Source organism: Polypterus senegalus, chromosome 3 (assembly GCF_016835505.1).
Source record: "Polypterus senegalus isolate Bchr_013 chromosome 3, ASM1683550v1, whole genome shotgun sequence".
Taxonomy (NCBI): domain Eukaryota; kingdom Metazoa; phylum Chordata; class Cladistia; order Polypteriformes; family Polypteridae; genus Polypterus; species Polypterus senegalus.
The window spans coordinates 55,373,128-55,400,306 of record NC_053156.1 but is presented as its reverse complement, the minus strand read 5'-3'; the positions used below and the strand labels follow the sequence as shown (position 1 = coordinate 55,400,306).

Genomic DNA, 27,179 nt, shown 5'->3' with positions numbered 1-27,179 from the left:
GGCCAAAATGAGCAGCACCAATTTAAGCACAGGGTGAAGGGGCAACAGTGACATGGGGGGGGATAAGAAGTCAAAATTTAGCTCCTCATTTTCACCTCTGATAATTAAAGATTTCATCTTTAAAGCTGATCAAATCTTAGAACTTTCAGTCCAAGCTGTAATTTCAAAAGAGCGCAAATGTTTGAAGGTCTTTGGACATCAAGGACATAGCGGCTGCATTTGCTGTAGCCAAAGCCCACAAACAGTACAGTAATACCTTTACACGTCAGTTTTTGTTTTTTAAATTTCTATTATGCACACTTTTTATTAAATTTCATTATTAAAATTTTTTTATTTGTTTTTATTTTTTATTATAATGTGCCTCTTAAATTTGTTTGCATATATATAGATGTTCAAAAAGTACTTCATTTTATCATTATTGTTTTTCTACTTCCTACACAAATTTTATATTTATAGTGCTTTATTATATATATATCCTCTGTTTTCCACAAAAATAAAATAAAGGATTTGTGTTTATTTAATTCTCCCTGTGGATCTTATTAGTTTAGACTTTGCACTAGAATATAGGTAATAAAATGTACAATGTCGGGACTCAGGAGAAGGGGAGTTGGAGGACCCTATGGAGTTTTTGTCTAGTATATTTGCATAAGGAAACGCCCCCTTTACAACAAAGTTGCACGTTCTTCCATATAACCCCAATATTTTTACATTATAAAAAGCAAAGAATTAATGATAGTTGGCAAAATACATTTTCAGTGTTTTGTGAATATTTTTCTGTGGTTCTGAAAGGTAATTTATGCGGAATTATTTTCGAATTACTGCCAGAATTGTAGCAACACCCTATTTCAGAAAAGCAACATTTCATTCGCCCTGGGACAACATGAAATTACTCTTCTAAACATTAGATTGCAATCAGTGACTGGAATTAGTGACTATTGACAGTTATATATTGTTATTGTGTTGTTAAATGATACAGATAAATGAAAAGTGGATTGTTATAATTTAAAAATGACATCATTTAACTATTTAGCTTGAGTTGTTTTGAGTCAACACAATTGTAAGATAGAATTTTATAAACAATCAAACAGTTTAAATTGACTTTAATGATGATGCAATTATAATTGTTGACTATATTAAGGTTACTGAGACAAACCGTTCACTTCTCAATAATCCTGGCAGTCTTTTGATGGTTAAATGTTTGGCAACTCAGCTCCTATACCGTTAAATTACAGCCAGTTTTTACAGTGCAGGGTCACTAAGAGTCATTTGAACTATACAGTATTTAACAATGTATCATGCTAAAGTTAAAAATTAATTAGTGCAAGAAACCAGCAGAGCACGGACACTTTGCCTGCCTGCAGAACGCACTCTTAGTAGTAAGAGAGGTGCTGCCCAACCTGGAGGCTGCAGGCTCGTTTAAACTCCAGTCCGGTCACGGCCTCCTAACAGCCAGCACCTGCTTAGGCATATTTTACTGCTTAACCGTTTTATTTGTGTGCTCAGTGATTTCAGGTGAAAGTCAATAACAATCCTTCCGAATATTACATTCATTCCAACTAATATAAGCCTGTTTCTTTGGAATATTGCTTTTTCTAACATCACGTAACCAGCGTATATCATTGATGCGCCTATAGCGTTTGTGCGAGGACGTTTTTTGAGAGCTCTTCCGACCTGTGTGGAGACGTTACTTAAAAATAAAGAGTTTATTTGATTAAGTGTAAAAATACAGTAAATACCAGTAATGTGCGTATACGTGTTCCATTACAGAAATAGCACAATAATTAACCGAATCGAATGTCCTCTTACATGCAGTAAAAGCGTATTTTTTACCAATTATCTAAGCGTGTGAAACGTTATAGCAAATGGTAAAATGAAATACGAAATTGCTTTAAACAAAACTCCAAAAACGTCAAACAATGCGTACACAGTGGTGTGTTGTTGCTGTTTCAGCGGAGTGGGAGCCACAGCCCAGGGCGCATCGCCGCACCGGTAGGTCTGTGCTACACACACCGGTATTTCCTTCTGCCGGACCAAATAACCCAAAGCGCCCTTGTCATTTAGGTGGAAAGAAAACTGTACCATCCAGAGAAAAACAAAGGGCTGAACACACATTAGAAACAATCTTAAAAAATAAAGGTGGCAAAGCGGTTCTTCAGAGCGATGCCATAGCGGAACCATTTTTGGTTCCCAAGAGAGACATCTACATGAAGGTTCCAGAAAGAATCTTTATTTATTTAGATTCATATTGAATAAAAGATTTGTGAAATGCCAGTGAGTTCATGATGTTTAACGAATACAAGAAGACCAAATAAGTTTAGCTTTCCTTGATCTGCATATTTCCGTGCTATAGTCAAAACTGTGTCCATATTAGACCAAAGAACGCATTTCGTTTTCAAAGGACTCTTCTTGGCATTAAATGGCTGATGGTTAAGCAATGAGGCCGCGAGGAACCGGACAGTAAAGTATCAAGAAGGGACAACAATTGAGAAGAATGAACGTGCAGCTCTCACAGTCTCCGATTTAAACCGCTCTGGAGTTGTGAGACAATAACCACTGGGCAATTAATAATAATAATAATAATCATATTATTATTATTATTATTATTATCCAACCCGCTATATCCTAACTACAGGGTCACGGTCGTCTGCTGGAGCCAATCCCAGCCAACACAGGGCACAAGGCAGGGCGCATGGCAGGGCGCCAGCCCACCGCAGGGCACACACACCAAGCACATATTATGGACAATTTAGGATCGCCAATGCACCTAACCTGCATGTCTTCGGACTGCAGGAGGAAACCCATGCAGACACGGGGAGAACATGCAAACTCCATTCCATTGTTTGAATATTCTGGTTGATTTTGCGAGTTCTCTCATTGTTCTCTGTATCATAGTTTGCTTGGGGTATCAATTTATTGGTGTGAATCAAAGAGTCATGCAGCAGGCTGAGGGGAGGGGAGAGGGGTGTGGAGCCTTCCTCACTCACGCTCCAGCCTCAGGGCATGTACCTTACCGCCATTTAGCTAGCAAACGAGAGAACTACTTAACGGATTTATATTGGTTTTTTTTTTCTATAATTTGCTTGAACATTCCGGTTGATTTTGCAACTTCACTCATTGCACTAAAAATCATAGTTCACTTGCAGGAGCGATATATTCACACTAATCTGTGACAGAGGCTGTGGGATGAGTGGAGGGGGAAGCATGACGTCAGGAGTAGAGAGCCAGGCAGGGCTCTCCTCACTGTCCTGTTTCACTACTATGTGGGCAGAGTCGTGGGGAACTGCTAGTTTTAAATAATTTACTGGTCAATTCATTTTTGGTGATAAATTCCCATCCATCCAGCCATTATCCAACCGGCTATATCCTAACCACAGGGTCACGGGGGTCCGCTGGAGCCAATCACAGCCAACACAGGGTGCAAGGCAGGAAACAAACCCCAGGCAAGGCACCAGCCCACCACAGGGCACATACACACACACCCACACTAGGGACAATTTAGAATCGCCAATCCACCTAACCTGCATGTCTTTGGACTGTGGGAGGAAACCGGAGCACCGGAGGAAACCCACGCAGACACGGGGAGAACATGCAAACTCCACGCAGGGAGGAACTGGATCTCATAACTGCGAGGCAGCAGCACTACTCACTGCGCCACCGTGCCGCCCACTATTATTATTATTATTATTTAAATCCAATTACCAAGTGGAGGGTCACACTCCGCCTTGAATACTAAGCTTACTTGAAATTGACAATTAACAAGGAAAGTGATTGTATGTTATTATTAGCAGTAGTAGCAGTAGTCGTATATATGGTTAGTTATTATTCAAGTGTTTTATTAAATATTTTTTTTCGCTATGCACTATTAAAAATAAATGTGTCAAAGTGGTTCTTCGGAGTGATGCCATGGTGAACCATTTTTGGTTCCCAAAAGATTGATCCACATGGACATTCTAGAAATAGCTTTTATTTATTTAAATATACTGCGATGCGCTGGCGCCTGCCAGGGTTTGTTTCCTACCTTGCGTCCTGTGTTGACTGGAATTGGCTCCAGCAGACCCCATGACCCTGTAGTTAGGATATAACGGGTTGGATAATGCATGGATGGATATTTAGATATAGTAACAGGCTCCATACAGTAAATAACCAGGAATAGATGCTATCAAATTGTAAAATACAAATGGCTTAGGATTTTAAAAGGACTCTTGCTGCATAAAATAACAGGCTATGTTCAGGTTTTCTTAATCTGTTAGTGTCCTTCTAGGCAGCCTACCTTACATTAATGATTTCAATTTTTTTCTCTCCTCACACATTAGGATGTAGAGAATTCAAAGCACAAAGACCTAACTTATTCAAAGAACCCTTTCCAGAATTAAATGGTCCTTTGTTATAGCAATGGCGCTAGGGGGAACCACACAGCCCAGTAAAGAACCATAAAATGCCATTAAAGAACCAGTATTTTTAAGAGAGGGGATGCAATTACTGCTGCCTATCTCTGAATGCAGCAGTGCTTACAATGGAAAAGAAAATAAAAGGCAGCACACAAGTTGTTCCTGGTTGTAAGCCAAATGGATATACATGTTTTGGATATACATCATCCTTGCAGACTGAAAGGACCTGGGTGGACCTGTGTAGCTCCATGAATCATAGATTTAATGCTTGAAGGCCTGGTGGGAGGGATCCCCCTTACCCAACCCCCAAGTTCTGTATTACCGGAAGATCAGCAATTGTAGCATTAGAGAAGCGTTGAGAACAGCATATTGTGAGTGCCTGCTTATTGGGTGCCAGTCCATCACACCAGCTCACCTTTTGAAACTCTTAGCCAACAGAACAGTTCAGGCGATAATCACTCTAACATTAATAAGAGAGAAAATATAGACTACCTTTTGAAAACCCAGGTCTACATGGGGAAACCACACTGCCAGTGACTGGGCCAGCTCTGCAGTTGTGAGACATCTGTGCTAACCACTGCGGCACTGTCTGTAATTAGAAATATAATCAAGTATACCAAAAAGAACCTCAGAATATGCATGCACAAATTAAATCAAAATCAGCACTGAATGCCTATATGCATCTGTTTTCTAAGGTTAAATGATTTCACCTGGGTAACAATTTCATACAAATCAGTGACTATAATAATTTTTTAACAATTTCTTTGCTTTTTTCTTTCAATTTTCTACTTATTATAATTTTAGTAGCTAATCTTACTAGTATTTTTTGTCTTTATTTATAAATATAAAGTAACCAACGTTGTTTTATAATGCATTTTTAGCAGCATTAAATATATGCAATTTGCTAAATACATGAAACAGACAGACAGACAGACAGACATACATACAGATAGATAGATAGATAGATAGATAGATAGATAGATAGATAGATAGATAGATAGATAGATAGATAGGGAAAGACACTATATAACAGACAGATAGATAGGGAAAGACACTATATAACAGACAGATAGATAGATAGATAGATAGATAGATAGATAGATAGATAGATAGATAGATAGATAGATAGATAGATAGATAGATCTTAGGCCAGCACACAAGAAACAAGGCCGTACAGAGCCTGATCCCTGGGTAGAAAGGATTATTTTTTTCAAAAACGTTATATTCGAATTCAAACTTGTCATCTCGGATATGCCTTTCCCACGGTAATGCGTTGAAAGTTTTCTTTTTTTTATCATATTTCTCATTCTCAGATGCTGCACATCCATCAATATTCTAACTCACAGAAGGCCGCGGCAGGTTTCAAAAATCATGGGGTTCAAAAAAAAAAAACAATCCCGGACGTCGCGCCAGTTCATCGCCAATGCACGCTGTCGATTTAGAATCTCCCGTTAATCGATTACACCCGTGGGATGCAGGAAAAAACAGTGATCAAGTCTGGTAGACACGGTGTAGATGTGCAAGTTCAGCGTACTTGCAGTTGTATAATTCATTCTGCTGCTAACCTGTACCATGAAACCTGATTCAAATTACTGCCCAGTCATTATCAGTACGGAGTTTTTATCTTTTCTTCGCTGCTTTTTCCAGATATGTTTTACTCCCAAAGTTTAAAGACATTCATGTTTAATTAAATAACAACTCGAAACTGGATCACATCAGTTGGACGGATCCCGTCTTACGCAAGATACTGTACTGTTGTTGTATATGCCACCCACAAACAACTGCATACGTTTAATCATATGAATTAAAGAAAGACTTTCAACTGAATATAAAAGATCATCTCGTTCAGTATCCAACCATTGCATCAACCCAATCTGAAGGAAGAGGAGAGCTGTACTCTCTAACAGCAGCACACAAGCCCAGCATAGGACTGAAGCACCAGAAGACACTCTGCTGATTTACATAATTTGCAAATTATTGAGGGATACCCTACATGCATGCATAGAAACTCCACACAGGCAAGTAACCGGGCTCGATTCCGAACCCAACGTCTGCCCAACCAATCTCGCTTAGTAGGACGCATTAATAATATGACAATCACAATCGTGAGAGAACTTTTAGAGTGTACTCAATTTGTTCTTTCAGCTTGGAATTAACTTTCACTAGTGTCTTTGTTATGTGTGCATTGAACGTGGACGGAGTCCTTCTGCAAGCACGGTGCCTGCAGCACACATACTTTATATGAAATGAATTACATTCTGTCAACACGAACGTGAAAGATTTTCTTTTTGGCTGATTTAACAGCATTGTCACAACAAATCGCTTCCGGAAAATGTTACTACTAGTCCTCCGTGATTGGCTGGAGCCCTACAGTGCTTAACCAATCTCCTCTGAAGCGTCTTTCTTCATTTACTGGGGAGGGCAAATCGGACTGGGAGCGTCGCGAGTTGAAGAAACTTTTTCAGACTTTTTTTCTTCATGCTTTGTGAGATAGAAATGACTATTTTAACCGCATTTCTTATGTTCATAGTTTCAGTTGCCGATGACCAAATATAGTTGCTTTTAAACGTTTAAAAAATATCTACTTTTTCTTTTTTAAAATCACAGTCATTCATTCCTTTTGGATTTACAACTTTAGGAGCAATCGGATTTCCCGAGACTTTTTGGATCACATCATCAATCACCTGCTGCAAAAAGAAAGAAATGAGCCGCATGTGTTTTGCCTGGATAATATTATGATCATGTCACAAAGAGTTTTTTGACCGCGTGGATATAAAATGTGCTACTTACAGGTGCTATGGGGAGCTGGGATTCTGTGGCTTCTGATGCCGCTGCCAGTGTACCAACAGTCCCAGGGAGGTAAGTCAAGGTTTCTTTAGTACGCTTTTAATTTTTGGTTTTAGTTGTTTATAAATCTGCTTATTAATCGGGCGAAGGTTAATTGTAACGTGTTGAGATATGCGATGAAATATGACCTAATGTCGTTGAAGGTTAACAGGTACAAGTTATTATTCTCAAGTCTGACGCAGCCGTTCTCTTAATTCCTTAATGCTGATCATGTTAATTCCAAGGAATTATTATTTTTCAGAGTTTTCACGCGACTTTGTTTATTTAATACTTAAGAGAACAGATAACTCATTCAAATGTTAATTCATTGGGGAATACCCACGTTACAAAGCGGAAAGTGAGGGTGTTCTCTCCCACGTATGGAAAGAAAGACAGGGAAATAAGGCCGAAGAATACAAAAAGCCCCGTGAAAGCCTAAATTAAAAATTCACGGAAAGGCAAACAAAGAACACTAGGTGAAAATATAACAGAGTAATATGTGTGATACATGTGGTGTTTTAGTAAATACAGAAGTGTTCGTTTCGAGGGAACGGGGGTGGAGGGAGGGTTGTATGCACAATTATGTATTAATGGGTTGAAATAGCACTTGGATTCAATGCTAAAAAGTTATTACAAACAAATGAGAAATAATTTTATATCCATGGCACTTGGGACTGGCACGTCGTCTATTGGGCTGATACCCTCTCATGGCTGATAATCGCGTAGTTTATTCAAATTGCGCTAAATGATCGTGTTTTTTAATTGCTTTTAAGAGTAGCCAAAAAATCTAATAATCATCTTCACACAAACCTATTAATGTATGGAGGCATTGCAAAAAACAGGATTTAGGATGCAACTTTGCCTCGCCCTTTTCGGGAACGTGAAGTGGCGGATAATACGTTTTTGGGGCCCTGATGTTTTATCTGTTATGGGGGCCTCTTCACAACCAGCAACGAAGTCTGGGTAACCACTGTAATCTTTGTCAATGGAGTTGTTCCAGGGCACATTACCACGGGTTAAAAAAAAAAACCTTCTCCTACAATAGACATGACATTTTAAGCAATGTAGATTAAAGGCGCGTCTGCATGGGTCCCCTCATTGATTCGGGGCCCTGAAGCTTAACCTTCATGAGTTTCATAGTAGATCCGTCACTGGGAACATGTTGGTGTGAATTAAGCTGCCCATGCTGCTAAAAATATGGGGCCTTTCCGTCTTAAAATAGATTCAAGGAGGAGATCAACCCATTTTCAACCAACTATAAGTCATTCAAGCCATAAATTGCCTCCGTGTATGACCAGGCTGAATGCGCTGTCGCTGTATCGTATGTTGGAAACAGTTCGTTCTTCATCCGTGTCTACGCCTTAGATGTAAACTCTAATTTAAATTAATTTGATAATAATTATCAGGTTCATGTTGACCTCTGTGTGTCCCTGTTTCAGCGTTGCCCAATTGACAGATTTTTATTTCAGGACAGGGCAATCTGTTCCCCTTGTCACTTCAGACGTCTTATTTTATGCCGAAACCTATTTATGTATCGGTAAAATAAAGTGGTTTCCTATTATTTAACTTTGTCTTTTAGAATCCACTGTGATTTATTTTGGTGTCAATGTAAAGTTCTCATGCGATGCTAAACCTACTTTTTTTTCTTTTAAATTCATACACGTAAAACCTGTTGGTCGTGTTTGCAGTATAAGTCTCGGTATTTCACTTTCACGTTTGCGCAATCCAATCTGCCGGTGCGGATTTTGTCTATAAGAAGGCGTTTCCGAAAAAGGAAAAAAAGGCTCATAATTTCTGAATGCCGAAGTGTTTGCCTGCGCATTGTTAAGTTTCTGACTAATGGTGGGCGTGAATTTCTCAAATATGCTTATTTCGATTATCTCTCCTTTTTCAGATCGCGTAATTGATGTTAAAAGAGGCCCCGCTTTGTAATTTTGCTGCAGTATTTCGTAGAGATTGATAGCAGCACTCGACAGATTAAGAACTTTGGCTTATACTATGGTCATTTTTTTTTTTAATTCATTTGAATTTATGAATGTTGCATTCATATTTTCAATCAAAATACAACAGTACGTTCGTGAACATAAAGACACCCTTCAATAAAAGAGACTTCGGATAAACGGTAAAGACATCGGACAGCCCGGCTTAATTCCCATCACTGATGCACAATGTGAAGCGGAGAATGTTGCATATGATGGAATAAGCAAAGGGCAAACAGCGGTAGCCTAACGGGCTGGGTTACTGATCGGCTTAACTTCGATACTGTTCAGTGCATTTGTGCCACCGCCATGCTGTTATGTGAATTACCAAAGTAACTGTCGGTGTACGACTGGACTCTGAAATAGGCTGAAGTCCGCTTAGGTTCTCTGCTCAGAAAGTTTCAGGCCAGTGTATCCCTATTGGGTTGTAAAATGTTGATGCATATGCTTAGTACAGAAATCAGTTCTTCTGCATTAGGGTGGAAAAAACTTTGTACCAGGCAGGGATGACTCCCCACATTAGAAGGGGGCAAGGTTTCCACCAAGAAACCCTAGACAATTTATCTGTCTTTTATTTTATTTTTATTTTTTAAAATGTATTTGTCCAACACCCTGGTGGCACGGTGGTGCAGTGGGTAGCGCTGGCTGCCTCGCAGTTAGGAGACCCGGGTTTGCTTCCCGGGTCCTCCCTGCATAGAGTTTGCATGTTCTCCCCGTGTCTGTGTGGGTTTGCTCCGGTTTCCTCCCACAGTCCAAAGACATGCAGGTTAGGTGCATTGGCGATTCTAAATTGCTTAGTGTGTGTTTGTATGTGTGTGTGCGCCCTGCGGTGGGCTGTCGCCCTGCCAGGGGTTTGTTTCCTGCCTTGCGCCCTGTGTTGGCTGGGATTGGCTCCAGCAGACCCCCGTGACCCTGTAGTTAGGATATAGCAGGTTGGATAATGGATGGATGAATGGATGCATGTCCAACACCCTTAAAATTAAAGATACCAGACTGGTTCTTCAGAGCGAGTGGCCTCCCGAAAGACCCATCCACATGAAGATTCCAGAAAGAACTTTTATTTAGATCTAAAATAGGCAAATAATAACCATGAATAATAACAGATATGTGAAATACCAATGGGTTCTGATTTTTAAAAGGACTCTTGCTGCATGCAGTAACACAGACACATTGCAGGTTTTCTTAACCCTTTAATGTCCTTGCTAAGTAGCCTACCATGCATTCATAATTGTAGTTTTTTTCTTACTAGTTACTAGACAGTTTTTTAAAGCAGAAAGAACCAACTTCATATGCAAAGAAACCTTCCCACAAGGGAAGTAATAGTTTTATGAAGAAACACAGAACCCAGTAAAGAACCAGGAAAGTTCCATTAAGAGCCATTATTTTGTAAGACTAAACACACAGAAGCCAGTTCAATATGAGACATCAGTTCATAACGGGGCACACTCCTGCACATTCTCTCAATTTACACACAATGGTGGGCCTTCCTGGCCTGGACTGTGGAAAGAAACCCAATGGACAAAGGTAGAACAGACAAACTCCATACAGAAAGTCAAGAAACACTGCCCAGTCACAGTGCTGTTGTGAAGAGGCAACACAAATTGCCATGTCTCCCCAAATATGAAAACTGTAATATCAAGTGTACTCTTAGAAATAAAAGTGCCAAAGTGGTTCTTCAGAGTAATGCCATAAGGAAACCATCTCAGTTCCAACAAGAACCATCCACCTGAAGATTCCAGAAAGAACATTATTAGGTTTAAATCTGTAACGGGTGCCATAAATAACCATGAATAGATAATATCAAATTTGAGAAATACTATTGGGTTCCAGATTTTAAAGTACTCGTGATGCACACCATAACTCAGGCTTTCTTTGTTCTGTTAGTATCCTCTTGGCGACCTACTATGCAGAAAAAAAATCTGTTTTGTCCACACATCAAGAACCTTTTCAAAGCCAAAAGTATTAGAATGAAATGGTTCTTTCTTTGTCAAGCAAGGGATCTGCATGGAAACATAGTAAGGTGCCATTAAAGAACCAGATTTAATAAGAAGGTGGTGCCAGTCCATCACAAGGCATACTCATCCGTACACAGATACTCATGCAGAGCCAAATTTGAGTTCCCGTCTCGCTAATATCCTATGCTTGTCGTTAGAATGAGAGAAGAAAGCCCAAGCAGACCAGGAAGTCAGAAGGGTGGGATCTGAGCTTGAAATTATAAAGCAGTAACACTGCCCACTGTGAGGCATCATGTAAGGATTAGCAAATTAACAGACATGTGATCTGCAGATCAGTTTGGATAAAAGGTCCTGTATAAGAATAAAAAAAAAAATGGCGGTATTTGAGTTTGCAAATATACTCATCTTGTTAATAAATAAATAGATAAAAAGCTGAATGACACTTCCTTAAATAGCGGGGACGGACTCATTGAATAGATATGATTCAGTAAAAGTCATAAGGTTATGGACTTTCAGTGTACCAAACCTTTCTTATATATAGATGTCTATGCACGGAAGTGTGTGTGTCTGTCTGTCTGGCCCGCTAATACACAAGCAAGGCGAGCACAAAAGCAAAACGAATCCACCGAAGGGAGAGAAACTTGTTTAGCCGCAAATACACAAACGATGCGACTGATTGAAGTGCCAGAATCCATGGTTTCTAGGAAGCCCAGGCTTATACAGCTAGTATTTTATATAGTGCCTTTCATCCAAAGTGAAGAACTGTAGTAAAGGAGCAGCAGAGACAGATTCTGTGACTTGCTCAGGGTCACATAGTGAATCGGAAATGGAGATAAATAGACAGCTTTGTGTTTTAAATTCCAATGCCTTAGCTACTACACTATGCTGTATATCCTATAGTACCTGGGAAATAAGCAAACAAATGCTGAAGCAATATTAGCCTCTTTTGTTATTTTCCAATCAAAACATCTAGAGCAAGGGTTCTTAACCCGAGGTCCGTAGATCACTAAAGGGGTCCATGGATGGGTTTCATGGGATCTGTGAGGGTCAGATAAAAAATAAGATTTATGTTCACTATATAGCCTGGTACTGTTGATTCAGAGTGGATGCAGTAGAAGTAATGATAGTAGAAAACGTAGTGATAGTAGATCTGTTTTAATTTGCACAAGAGGACTGTATTTCATAATTCTAATGAGTGGCCATTACGTTTTGCATAAAAAGGAGTGTTTTTTTATTGTTTGTTTACTTTAAAGTTTAATAATACTTTGTGTATGTCATATATGTATGAGACAATAAAATCTTGATACATAAAGTACATTATATTCATTGCATGCAAAGTTGTATTTATGTGAATATTTCTGGGGAAGTGGGTCCATAGCTTTCATCGGATTGGCTGGCCCAGCACTGTTTCAGCTGTGGAATGGCCAAATGGGGGAAGAAGCTTGATGGATGAGGTCTCCAGGACTAAAAATAAATCCAAATCATAGTATGTGTTGTCATCCATTGTTATATTCTGCTATGTACTTCTAAAATTTTTATTTTTATACTGCATTGAGGATTTGTTCTGTTCTGTGTACTGATAGCTTTGACATGCCCAACTTACCTGGAAAGGGGTCTCTCTTTGAACTGCCTTTCCCGAGGTTTCTTCCATTTTTTTCCCTACTGGGATTTTTTTGGGAGTTGTTCCTTGTCTTCTTAGAGAGTCAAGGCTGGGGGGCTGTCAAGAGGGAGAGCCTGTTAAAGCCCATTGCGACATTCCTTGTGTGATTTTGGGCTATACAAAAATAAATTGTATTGTATATTCTTAAAGGGTTCTGTGACTCAAAAAAGCTTAAGAATCAATGAACTAGAGGGTCAATGTCTCCTAATGCATTTAATATAATTCAGTCATGTGTGACCACCCTGAGGTTTGCTTGCATTTAATTAAGATTTTCATTATTAGTGGAGTGTGCATGGCACAATGGCTATCACAATTCCAGAGGTCTGGGTTTAGAACCTTCTCTTGGTTGATGTCTACATGGATTCTGCATATTCCTCCTATGTCTGAATGGGCTTTCCTCCAGTTACTGTCATTTTTTCCCTCTCACATTACAAAAATGTGTTGGGTTAATAGGTAAGTTAATTTGACTTTGTAGGGCTGAGTTTTGGGTGGCACAGTATCTCTGTGGTCAGCTCTGCTACTTCATGGATCCAGTCTCCTGGCTGTGTTATTTGTGTGCAGTTTGCGTGTTCACCCTGTGTCTCACTGGGATTTCCTGCAAGTGCTTCAGTTTTCATCTCAAATCGATTAAAATGTGCTAGTTAGATTAATTGGCCTCTCTATAGTGGGACCTGTGTGGTTGTGCCCCATAATGGAGTTGTGCTTTTTTCGGGTTTTGTCTCCCGCTAGTGCTGCTGGGAAAGGCTCTGGTCTCCGGTGACCTTGACTTGGATCAAACAGGCTAACAATGTATGAGAGGGATGGATTTGCTGCAATGGTTGGCTCTTGCCTTGTGTCCAGTGCTTCCAGGATAGTCATCAGCTTTTCATCACATAAACAGGATAAGGATGGATAAATGGATTATTGAAGGCTAGTTTAATAGCTGTCCTCCTGGTGTCCATGGTATTATGGGCTGTGCTTATTTTCAAGCTTGTGAAGTATATGCTTCTGACATCCAAAAATATTCTTTGTTGTCAGCTCTCACTATTCACTCTGATCTCCAAGTTCAAAAGCCAATTTCCTTCTAGGCATTTATGACATCAGGGTCAATAATTATCAATGCCAGGTCTGTGATCAAGAGGTCAAATGATTGATTAAAAGAACTTGTATACAAATCACCCTTCTAAAACTCTTTTAATTTTAAATTAGAAGGCAGATAACAGCCCACTAGATGGACAGACCAGTAGATCTAATAGCCTTCATTAAGTAAAAACCTGGATCACCACCGTGCTGTCCAAGATTGCTAATTAAATAATCTTGAATTCAGTAACTATGAACTATAAAGCTCTGTCTGAAAACCTTTCATCTTGACTTACTCCTTTCCCTTTATTGAGATGCACAAGGCACGAGTGCATGCATTACTGGTTAGTCACATTTGGGCTTTCTAATCTGTTTTCATTTTTTTGACTCCCTTTTTTAAAAACAGTTTAATTTTCTGTTTTAATTGCTTTTATTTCAATAGCCATTTATCCACCAATTTTTTTTAGAATGTGCTTTACCATTATAGGGTGGCCTGGGGTTGAAGCCTATACTGTAAGTATTATGTGCAAAACAGGAACAGACACTGGATGGGATGCCAGTTGATCATAAGGCACAATTATACCCACGTCAGACTATCTTATGCTGGGCATACACTGTGTGATTTTTTTTTTTTTTTTTTACATTTTGGCATGATTTTAAGGCAGATTTGAATTTCTTGACTAATATTTCTGAGCCATCCAGAATTCCAGCAGCATTGACTTTTATTTCATGTGCAATATAAGAGATGTTGTGATGCCCGATTTACATCTAATGAATTTCTACTATTCCTGAAACTGATTTTTTTGATGTCACCATCAAACTTCCCAAAATTCAATGTTTAGCCACCAAGGTGAGTGTGCATATGGCAACAAACAATAATAACCACATGTGCAAAAGGTCAAGAAACACTTTCCTATCATACATCTATGCCACAATAACCTCAGCCAGTCGGCCAATTAATATTTTGAATTTGAGTTTGAAGAGAACCTGTTCTAGCAGAAGTGAGAAATGAATGGTATTGTATTTCAGTGAGCTGTAGTATAGTTACTGGACATTGTACACTGGGTATTACCCTTGTCATGCTTATTTTCATCTTTTTGCTAATGTTCATATATCAACACGCCTAAAACTAAATAGCCAATGATACAAGTATCTTAAGATTATTATTATTAAGAACGATCACAAGAAATACCAGAAATAAACATACACAACAGTAAACTACATTGTGACATGTCAACCAGAGTGAACATGCTCATAACAACTTGAGAACATCTATGACCGAAGACTCAATCATACAGTGTGAGAAGTTCCTTGACCACAGTTTCTAAAATTGCATGGTGTGTGCCCAGTGTTAGAGTTGCACCTTAATTTTTAACACATACTATTCTTGGAATGTGGAAGGAGAGCTAAGTACATTGAGATAAGCAATGGAAATTTCACATTGATGGAGACGGGACCACAAATTAAACCCAACTGTGCTGAACTGTGAGATAGCCACACCAACAAAGATATGAAATATGAAGGTTTGTGGACCCCTAATTCACCCTTTGGATAACCTAAAAGACTGAAAATCAAAATTGGGAGAGGTAGTTGAAAATAAACTTTAAAAACTTGTCCTAATGTTAATTCACTCAGAACCCATTAGTGAGTTTATGAGAAAGTATTGTAGCAGATGGGAGTATACATTTTCCAGGCTGGGTGAGCGCTTCACACACTGGGCGGGGCTAAATGCTTGAGTGGCGGCAGACCATCCAGTAAGGAAGGGGAAGCATCTCATTTAACAAGCCTTGAGAGGATTCCAGAAAGACGACAGAGACTTTTAAATGAAAATTTTAAATATAACCTCATCTGTTTGCATTTGTTTCTCTGATACTGAGGAGTGTGACTATAGATAAAAAAATAAGGTGGAAATTGCTGATACCCACAGCTCTCATTTTATGCAAATGCTGCTTTACACTCAAAATGGCCTGCTTCTGTGTTTCAATCTATCTAGAGTTAAAGTGTTGGTCTGTGTCAAAGTACTGATTGGGTCATGACCTACAAATACATCAATTTGCATTATAAAATCGACATTTTTGCCTTGCAAACAAGAGATTGGTGGTAGTATACTGTGAGTTCAGGAAGGTCCATGCTGATTTGATCTTAGTACATACTTATGGAAACAAGATCATCTTTCAGGTTTAGCGCTGTTGCAGTGTGCCCCAGAGCTGAAGATTAGCAGCAGACCAATACTAAGACTAATTACAGATTCAGTGTGCTTCTTGAAATCTTGGAAGGGGAACAAAGTTGCATACTAACCTAGACCGCCTCATGAGTAGATTTAACAGACTTATCATTTTTGGTAATGAATTCTGCATGCATCAGACAGACTGTCACAGTCATGGAGAAAAACTGGTATGCAATTAAAAAATATGTAAGCCACTTTTTATATTTGGACCAAAATATAATGTGATACTGAGACAAATACAGTATGCTGTATTTAGTTAAATGCCTTAGTGAAACACAAATGATGAAAGCAAATGTTATTATTATGTAATATAAGAAAAAGATGGATCAACATACATCACTTTCAGGGGCACAATCAGTAGACCCTGATAAATTAGTGAGAAAATGCACCAGCTGCACCTCCACTGGCCCCAGCCATTCTCTGATGCCCTATTATTTTTTTCATCTGCTTCCATACATTCTTTTAGGTGTTCATTTCTGCTCAGCTACTGGTTTGGAAAGTGTGATTTGAAAAATGCTACCAGGTTCTTCCATGCTGTATTATTTAGGGGGTTATGAAGATATCTTTTCAGATGTCCTCCAAGTCTGATGTGAGATCTCTCACAATGTGTATTATATAGAGTTTTTGCTTTACTTTAAAGTTTGCAGTGCAATGAGACATTCTTTGCAAACCTTCTCCAGCCTCTGACTAGGTATGTTATACACTTTGGTCACTGTTGTATTTATTTAGTTATTAGTAAAACCTGGGCATAGAATGAAGGAGAAGTATGAACTCTTCTGTATTACCTATGTAATATTGAAATGAATTGCAGAGAGACAATTATGCTTCAGATATGATTCTACTAATGTGTACTTCCCATTGTCATTACTTTCTGTATAGACATTTCAGAGTCTTTACATATGCTTGAAGTAAATAAGATTTACTATAACAACTGTGACACCTGTTTTAATCTATTGTAACTTGACAATTGCAATATTTTTTTATCAAGTTTGTGTGGATGTACTTTATCCCTGTGCTCTGTCCCTTTTTAAATTGAGAGGAATGTATAGCAATTCATCAGAAATTGAGGAAAAGGTCATCTGTTAATTTCTTGAGCTCTGCTCTTAACAGGGAGTAAGATGGCCAGCTGAGCAAACCAAGAAGGAACCTGAGGCCACAACAACATTAGTTGCTGATTAGTTTAAATTTGAAACCGATTTTGTTCCACTGTTCAAGTGCAATAGCTCTTAGACCAGAGAATCATCTCCTGTCAGTATCTTACTAGTATGGTATTATATCAGGTACACTGCAAAGGACCCACAATGCCTATGTTTATATGTGTTCTGAAAAGTGCATGAGCTGCATGTTGCTGGTCAAAAATACAATGTGGAATGACTTTTGGTCTGCAGATTGCATAGCTGATTTCAGTTCTCAGCCAAAAGTGGGAACATTTAGGCACCGACCAGATTGCCACTGGTATTTCATATATTGTGTATTCTTGAATTCCGAGATTCTGCACTAAAATTGACCTGAAATGTAGTAGCTTTCATGGTGACCATAGTACTTCTTAAACAAAATAATATTTTTGCAGACATTAAAGTGTATTCCGTTTTCACTCCTGGATGGTGAAGTAGTTTGTTTACGATCAGTGCTGAGATTTGTGTTTTCTAATTGTACATTTATGCACTACATTGCATAGCTCACCTACATGTTAAAAACAGAGCAATAGCATCATTGGCTGAAATGACATCTAGCTACAATGGGGATCCTCATCCATTTGTTTTTGTAAGGTTATACTGTATTGTCTTCTTTTGTTGTAACTGAGAACTTAATTACATCATAAGAGCTGAGCTGATTCTAATTTTTAATTATGCCACCTTCTGAATCTACACTCTGGATTGTGTCAACATTTGGGCAGTTCATCAAGCTGAGACTTGGAGCAGATGTAACATGTTTGAGTGTTTTGCTGTGGAAGCCATGCATGTAACCTACAGTATGTAAACTAGCAGGCCACTACAGTGTTGGCGCACCTCCACTTATTTGAAATATAACCCCTGCACCTTGCCAGACTCCATAAAATTCTTTATAAATCTCTATAGTGTGAGCAGTGACAGCTTGTGCAGAACCTGTGTGGTGTGCTTCAAACTTTTAGCTTTGTAGATTGTTGTCCAACCCCATAGCACTAAGCCACATCACTTTCATAGCTCTGTGCCCATCTTTCCATTATCAAAGCCACCTAATTGTGGTACTAAAATTTTTAACTAATCAAGTGAATCAACAGATATGCTGTCACTCTAGGCCAGTTTGGCGGAGTTTCCCTTTCTAGCTCCTACATTGTTTTGTGATTTAAGGAAGAGTGTAGTGTTCCATTTGGTTTGGACAAATCTCAACATGATAGCAAACCTCTTATTAGACTGCAGCATGCTGATGAGACCAAATGTTTTAACTAAAGGTTTTATTCACTGGTGAGCTAGGAAAAAAAACAAGCCATCATTTCCTTTTATATAAGCTCTAAGGTGGTGGTGGTTTATGCTTGAGGCTAAGATATTTTTGCTGGTCCTTAATGTTCAAAATATAGATTCTGAAGATCATAAAGATCATGGATACATTGTTCAAGGGCTCCAATCAAGGCTGAATGAGCTTTTCACAATTTTACAACAGGGTTTGCAGAATATGACCACTTCTTCAGGCTGTGAATATCTCATTTGTGACTGTCATTCAGTCATTATCCAACCCGCTATATCCTAACACAGGGTCACGGGGATCTGCTGGAGCCAATCCCAGCCAACACAGGGCACAAGGCAGGAACAATTCCCGGGCAGGGCGCCAGCCCACCGCAGGACACACACACACACACACGCACACACTAGGGACAATTTAGGATCACCGATTCACCTAACCTGCATGTCTTTGGACTGTGGGAGGAAAATGGAGCACCCAGAGGAAACCCACGCAGACATGGGAAGAACATGCAAACTCCACTCACGGAGGACCTGGGAAGCGAACCTTTAGTGCAAGGCAGCAGCGCTACCACTGCGCCACCATGCCGCCCCTAAATTTGTGACAGCACACTCTTAATGAAACAGGACTTTCATTAGTGACACTTTAGTGGCTTTCACTGATTTCCTTTGAAGTCCAAGGCTGAATCAACAATACAAACTTGGCCTGGATCCTCTACACAGCTGTTTCAGTCCACTTTTGGTGTTTTCCAGATATAACATAAAAGCTTGACATTAAATTCCTTATGACTTCTTTAGAAGACCACCTGGGTAAAGTAGAATTCACAAAAATAAGATCAGAGTGAACCCCCAAATGGCTGCAGTTTGTCAGACTGATAGATATTATTTAATAAAGAATTCATTTAGTTTGTAAAGCTACATATTCTTTTATAAAGTTGTGGATGGTTGGAGTGAATCCTGGCAGCAGCATCAGTCACACATGATAGTGGAATCAGAAAGTATTTAGACCTTCACTTTCAGCATGCTTTATTGTGTTGTAGAGATAATTTTAAATTGATAAATTTGACATTTTCCCCATTAATCTACATTCAGTAGCCCAAAATGGCATAGTGAAACATGGTATAAGAAATGATTGCAAATGTATTAAAATCAAAAGCTGAAATCTCTTATTCATGTAGGTATTCAGACCCATAATTCAGTAGTTTGTATATGCAACAATTAGAGCTTGAAGTCTTCTGGGTAAGTCTCTACAAGGTGGGAACCCCAGGATTTGAGAAGCTTACCCCATTCTTCTTGGCAGATCCACCCCAGACTGAAGTCACGTAAAGTCTGGAGTGGGTTTTCTTCAAGGACATCCTTCCTTTTCTTAATTTTGTCTCATCTCCCTGTCCCTGCAACTGAGATCCACCCCCATAGTATAATGCTGCTACCACCGCCAGACTTCACTATAGGGATGGTATTAGGCAGGTGATGAGCAATGCCTGATCTTTCCAGACACATTGCTTGGAATTCTGTCTAAAGAGTAAAATTTTTGCCTTATCAGAGAAAAGAATCTTTTTCCTCATACTTTCTTCTAAACTGCTATAATAGTAATTTCTTTAACTCAAAACTGCCTTCTGTGTGACCACTATATGTGGAACTGTGGGTCCGCAGCCAGGAAATCAGTGGTCCACTTTTAATTGAATAATTAATTAATAGTCTGCTTGATCTCCGTGGGCATGCATGCTCGCACGGCTGCAGGAGGTTGGTGGGGTGGTTGAGACAGAGCGTGCCTGCACGTGAGGGTATGGTCTGTCTTGATTGCTCCATTGACTTTCTGCAGTTTGTGAATGAGGTGTTGCGCCCACGAAGCCATACAAGGGGAAGCCGACACAGCAGAAGGGAGAGTAAGTCATCTGGAGACAAGGAAAAGAACAGAGATAAAGGTTAGAAGATGGAAGAGAAGGCAGGAGGTGGAGAGAGCCAGTAAGAGTGGGCAAGCAAATGAGAGAGAAGGCAGGCAGCCATGAGGAGAGATCCGCATGGGAGTATGTGGCAGATGCTCAGGGGCTGAAGGGGACCACTACAGCTAGGAGTTTGGGAGCTGAAGTAACCTGGATGCTGCTCCTGCGTAGGTCCGGGAAGGGTCAGATTGAGAGCCATAGACAGTGAGGACCTTGGTCTGGGCTCAGATGGGGAGCCCTACGGTGGAGCCAAGGGCAGCAGGGACCTGGGCCAGTTTAAGAAGACTGGCCGTGTCTGTTGGTTGGGTGTCTCCTTCGCTCATGAGAGGTAAGCAGAAGAGATGTAAATTTTAAAGGGTTGCTCCAATGACTGTTTGTTTGTTTTTTTTTTTTTTTTTTAATTAAAACATCCCTGCCTGTGTTTTAGTATCGCTTTTAAGGGATGGTTTTAACCTCCACAATCAATTTTTTTTTCTTTTTTCACTATTTATTTATTTATTGAAGACTGCACTGTTTCAACATCATTTTGATTTTTGGATTGTTATAGTAAAGGCATTATTCATGGTAGCAGGTTGATGAGTCTCCTGGAAGGTACCTGTAGTGTGGAGCTGACCAGCACCATCACACTATACCATAGACTTGATCGAAGGAGTGCCACTGAAATGTCTGTCCTTTCGGGAGGTTCCCCTGTCACAGCAGAGAACTTCTAAAGTTCTGTTATGAGTGACCATTTGGTTCTTGGACACCCCCCTGACTAAGGCCAGTCTTGCCCGGTTACTCAGTTTGGCTGGACAGCCAAATCTAAGAAGAGCCCTGGACATTGCAAACATCTTCCATTTCAAAATAATTGAGGCCACTTTGTTCCTAGGAACACTCAAAGTTTTTGGAATAGTTTTATACCCTTACCCTGATCTCTGCCTCACCACAGTTTGATCACAGAGGTCTACAGTGAGCTCCTTGAACAACACAGCTTGGTTTTTGTCCTGACATGCAGATCCTTATATAGACAGGTGTGTGCCTTTCTAAATTCTGTCTAATAATACACTTTGCCAGAGCAGGACAAGGCCATCTAAAGTGCCACAGCAAAGGGTCTGAATACTTATATGGAAGAGAGATTTCAGTTTTTGATTTTTAATAAAATTGCAAACCTTTCTGAAGACATGTTATCACATTTTGGGCATCGGCCATAGATTGCTGGTCAAAAATGGAAAGTGTTTATATTGAAAACTGTAGCACAAATGTCTGCAGAGGTGAAAGGTTCTGAATGCTTTCTGAAACCACTGTAGAAGCCAACCCTTAATGCAGCAGTCCAACCTGAAAGCCGCACTTATTGATTATAGGTCAGTCAATCAAACCTGTGCATATTTGAGATGTGCCCAGAAAGTCCACACACAAACACAGAAAAGGAGAACAGAAATCTCCATGCAGTCCAAGACTGTGGAGATGTGTGGAATTTGCACTTAGCACTGTGTGTAAACCAAGCAAAACAGCCCTTTCCTTGATATTGCATCTTTCATAATGTACGCCATTCCAAACACATTTTAAGTGTAGAGCTTAGTCCAGTATTTACTTCGGTTTTGAAGAATAAACACATTTTTATTCCACCCCAAAATTCCTTCTATTTTGAGTTTCATATTTCAATGACTGATATTGTTGTGTCATCTCTGAAGCACATTGTGATAGTGCATGTTGACTAATTGACGATAAATTGAAGATGGTGACCACACATAATTTAAAAAAAAAAAAGACATTTTTTTGTGGTGGAAATTTGAAAGAACATGTGGGATTTGAAGTCTGAGCAGATGCCCGGGATTTAGGGGACAGATTCAGTAAATCTGTTTTTACAGTCCAATATCGTCTGTCTGCATAGTTCAAGCCTGCCTTCCCACATGAAAGAGCGCATATAAACAAGGACTTTGACATTGTATCATGGTGGCAGGAATTTGTTAGTCACCAAGTAGTGGCAGGCCTCCTGGACTGTCTAGAAATTTGTTGTTTAGCTGCTGAGTCCATGTCCTACTGCTGAGCTGAATACAGAGCCATTGTTCCCGCTCATAAAGCCTCTGTAGAAGCATTCCCTTCTGAAGGCTGTAATTAGCTCAATCCTGAATGAACACTTTGTGCTGTGTCTCATACTTGTAATGCTGTCGATTTGTTGGTGTCTTGCTGCGGCTCCCCTGCTACTTTCACACCTCCGGGTGTCACTTTGACTTTAAACTCTCTGAACCCACCTTTTGTGTGTTTCTGAGCTGCGCAGACATGACGGCAAATCAGAGCCATTGAGTTCACTCTGCCAAAGTGATTCACGCTCTTTGCAAATTAGATTGATTGTGCTTTCAGGAACAAGGAAAAAAAGCTGAGCTTTCTAAACTATCAGAAATCCATTAAAACAAACATGCAGGTCGACCGCAATAAATTAAAGGAGAACTGGCAGTGTAACTGTTGTCCTCTGTGGTAAGGACTATCCTCAACGGACGGCTGCAATATGTTTGGTGAGCAAGTGTGCCCTGATGTCAAAGGAGCTGCACTTCTTGGTTGATCAGCTGGTATACAAAAGAGACACACTTGGCATCTTCTATAGTAGGCATTTTTGTTAAGAAACTTTAATATACTGTAGTTAAGAATCCATAGAAATATATATTGGGTGGCATAGTGGTTAGAATTGCGGCCTAACTTCTTACGTGGTTTAACTTACTTATGCACTATTTGTATGGAGTTAGCACATTCTTCTTGTGTCTGGTTGGGATTTTCTTCTTCTAGTCCTAGTAAGGTTCATGCACCATTCTGAACGTGGCCTCATCCAGAGTTGGTTCCTGTCTCACAGTTCTACCTTCATGCTACCCTAAAAGTAAGATTGTGTCAGTTCCGTTAGAGAAAGGATTCATTATGTATGTACTGTATATTTGTGCGAGTGTGTGTGTGTGTAAAACACTGTGAGAGGATTCTAGGCTGGCAGGACATTACTAGGGGCAGATGGTCCATAGTACAGAAATACGGAGGAATAACCTCTTTCTCAAGAATTAAGAGATTCTGAATGCGTCATTGTGTGAAACTTAATGACACTAGAAGGCATTTCCACAGATTGACCAGAAGTGACCCTGGAATGGGCTTTAAAAACTGTATGTAGTTGGGCACGGCTGGATTGTTCACTCAGGAGATTTCACATACTTAAGCATGCTGTGGCATTCAGATTATGCTTAATTGGTAATAAGAGGCCTAATATACAGTATATTGAGAAACCATGCCCCGACACCATCACACTACCAGCCTGAACCATTGACACAAAGCCGATGGATTCATGTTCTTTAGTCTTAGATTTGACCAAATCAACTGCATATTATGGGAGAAAATGAGATTCCTCACACCAGTTGACATCTTCCCAATCATCCAGTTTTGGTGATCATGTGCCCAATGTTTACTCTTCTTTTTGTTAGGGTGACAAGAATGAAACCCGGTGAGAGATTCTGCAGTTGTAGCCCACCAAGGTTCAACATGCTGTGCATTCAGAGATGTCCTTCTGCACACGCACTGTGGCTAAGGGCTGTTATTTGAGTATTTGTAGCCTTTCTGTTAGCTTCAATAAATCTGGCCATTCTCATCAGACTACTGTAATTAGCAGTTGCATTTTCATCTGCAGAACTGCCTTTAACTAGATGTGTTTTTTTGTTTATTATATCATTCTTTGTAAATTCTGCAGACACTAGGGTGCAAAAATATTAGGAAGACTGCTGTTTCTGAGATGTTGGAACCATCACTTCAGGCACCAACAATCAAACTACAGTGAAAGTCCCATTGGTTATGCAACTGCTGTAAGTCTTGACTTAAAGTGCCCACATCATCGGCAGTAGATAATGTTTTATTGGGCTTTCATATCATTCTGCACTTTTGTTCTTTAGTATGAGTTCACTTGCATCCCATGTGATTATCACAAGCTTCTGACTGAAGTAAACAACACAGCACCTGAAACAAATCGAATATGGACACAAAAAGAATTTTTAGACTCCTTACAGTTGAAAATCTGACTGGTGTTTGAATCCACAGCCTTGTGATCTAACTGTAGTAATGACTGGTTCACAGTGTCACTCCTGAAATATTTTATATAGTGCCTTTCAGTCTTTCTTTAATGCCGTTTACAGTAAGTTACAAATTGTTACTTTGGTGACCATTGCAACGTACCCTCGGTCACATACGTAGGAACCTCTTACACTCTTAGAAATCCTGGTTCTAAATTAGCCCTTTTCTGGGTTGTGTGGTTCTTCAGACAATCGTTGCTTCACAAGGAGGCATTTAACTTTTGGATGGGTGCTTTACATATGAAAATGGTTTTGTGGGCTTTAAAAAGGTTCCTAATATGTGGGGGAAAAGCAGAATTTAATTGATTTACAGTAGGTAAGATGATACAAACAGATCAAGAAAACCTGAATTTGTGTCACTGTAAACAGCAAGTCCTGAGAGTTTAAAATATGTCAAAATCTAATACTTAAAGCCGAGTGTGTGTGTGTGTGTGTGTCTGGTAGGCAAATCCACACCATTAAGCCTATCTCCTCCAAATTTTTTTATAGATTCCACATATTTGTGGAGGAGACCATAGGCCAATGTTTCATTCTGAATTCTTCCTCCTGAGGAAATTCATTTACTAATCACATCTGCGCTTTATTAGGTGGGTACCCCAGCAGTAATCTTTGGAATTTGGCACAGGCTTACCAAGTTGCTGCCAATGGTGTGTTTAGTCTGTTATATTTTCCTCCTGGGTAATTTAATGACTGCCCCAACCCTTTATCCCACCCTAGGGAGCATGGTGGTCCCCTGCTGGTATTAAATAAATGGTACCTGTATAAACAATAATACATTTTTTCTTAATGTCAGTTATTGAATAAACATTAATCCAAAATGACCCCCTTGTTAAATCAGCCCTTTTAAATAAGTGCAGACGTGTGTGTGTGGGTATCATATAAAGTATACATAAAACACATTGTTTTTTTTTTTCTTTTTCAATAATGCATGATTTGGACCACTCTCCCCTTGGACTGAACCCTGGTCCATGCAGTCTTAGGTCCATTGTAGCCCAGACACACAAGACCTAATTCGCTGAACTGAAGATCTTCCTAGTCCCAAAAAGCTTACGTATCTCTTTTTTTCTGTGGTCCTGCCATCACCCCATCATTTTAGTGGTAGCAGTATTATCTCGTACATGGAGTAGGCTGGTATGGTGAACAATGTTGCAGTACAAACATTCCTACCCTAGAAGACAATTAAATAAATGACTTTTTCAGAGTCACACAATAATGCAGAACTTAAAACTTACCTTCTAATCTCAATGAGGCAGGCTCCTCTTTTTGCTCATCCCATGGATCACAACATTATAGTCCAAAACTCACAATGAGTCAAGCTCTTCTGAAGCCATTCTTAGGTTCTTACTGCTATTCACAATATTGTAAAACTGGTACTGAGGCATCTAATTCTATTGTCAAGGGTTAGAACAATGCGTATGTTGAAGAAAGATACCGTCAATAGCCTTAAGACATCTCACATTTGTAAAACTGAGCTGCAGGTACTTGCAGCAGAGTTGTATAAGCGCTAAAAGCTTAAGGTATGTGGCAGAGGACGTTGAAAGAGCCTGCTGATTAGTATAAGTAGTAAAGATAAAGAGGTGATAGACAAGTTGGTTCAGTTTGCTGTCAGCACTAATATAAGAAATAGCAGCTACCTTGTAGGCAATTGAATCAACACAGAGAGATCTACAAGGAACAGAAAATGTCAGGTAGAAAATGTATACGGAAGGAGGTCTGTTGAGAGATTCTAGCTTGCTAAGTAATGTGACAGTAAAGCAGCGTTTCTCAACCTTTAAGTACTTGCGATCTGAGTTTTCATAACAGTTTTAATCGCGCCCCCCTAACATTTTTTTGAAATGTAGATGCATAGTTTATTATACCCACTTTTTCGACATTTATCTAACTATATTTATTGTTCTAGTATCAGAATGTAGTTTAAGTTAATTTGTTTTGGTTTCAACAGATTTTTTTTCATATTTTTGATTCTTGTTTTCTTTTTTCACATCTTCGCACCCCCCCTTTTTGTTACTTCGCGCCCCCCCTGGGGGGGGTCCTGCCCACAGCCCCACACTGCAGTAAAGTGTGAACTGTGATTTGTATACACCAGCGATTTTTATGGGACCTTCTATTGTTATATACCTCGGTGCTTTATGACAGAACAAAAAAACTGGAATTATCCTCCATTTCAAGTGAAACTAAGTAGTTAGTGCTGGTGCCTCACAGCAGCAGAGTTCTTTGTCCAATTTCTAGTCTGTTCACCCATGTCTGTATGGAGTTCTTCTCAAGCTACCTCAGGTTTCCTAGAGCATCACCAAAGGCCTGGTGTGAGTTAAATGTGCAGGTGTCGGTTTGGTTTTGTGAGAAGGCTCAGTAATGAATTGGCTGTGTGCAACCATAACCCCGTAGATAATGAGAAGGTTAGAGAACTGGTGCATAATTTAATCTGTATAATATGGTCGTCTTTGCGGCTATACGCCACCCCTTCCTATGATTGTCTGAAATAATCAACACAGTTAGTCAGTGTTCTGTTCATTTTACATTTTGACATTCCCAGTCAGCACTAGTAGAAGATGCAAGAGATTTCCTTGATCAAAAATAGCCAGACAGAAGATGAACTCTTATTTCAATGGGATTATGATTAAGGTCATGCTC

General features: G+C 39.5%; 1 protein-coding gene across 4 annotated transcripts in view; it reads left to right on the top strand.

Moving 5' to 3' along the window:
* Positions 1-6,815: 6,815 nt before the first annotated feature.
* Positions 6,816-27,179, top strand: part of erbb3a (erb-b2 receptor tyrosine kinase 3a) — a 147,511-nt gene continuing 127,147 nt past the window's right edge. For all 4 annotated transcript variants that reach the window (XM_039747240.1, XM_039747239.1, XM_039747238.1 and 1 more), the window contains exon 1: positions 6,816-7,247. In XM_039747240.1, coding sequence (XP_039603174.1) covers positions 7,166-7,247 — 82 coding nt within the window. In that variant the 5' untranslated portion in view covers positions 6,816-7,165. The remainder of the gene's footprint in view (positions 7,248-27,179) is intronic.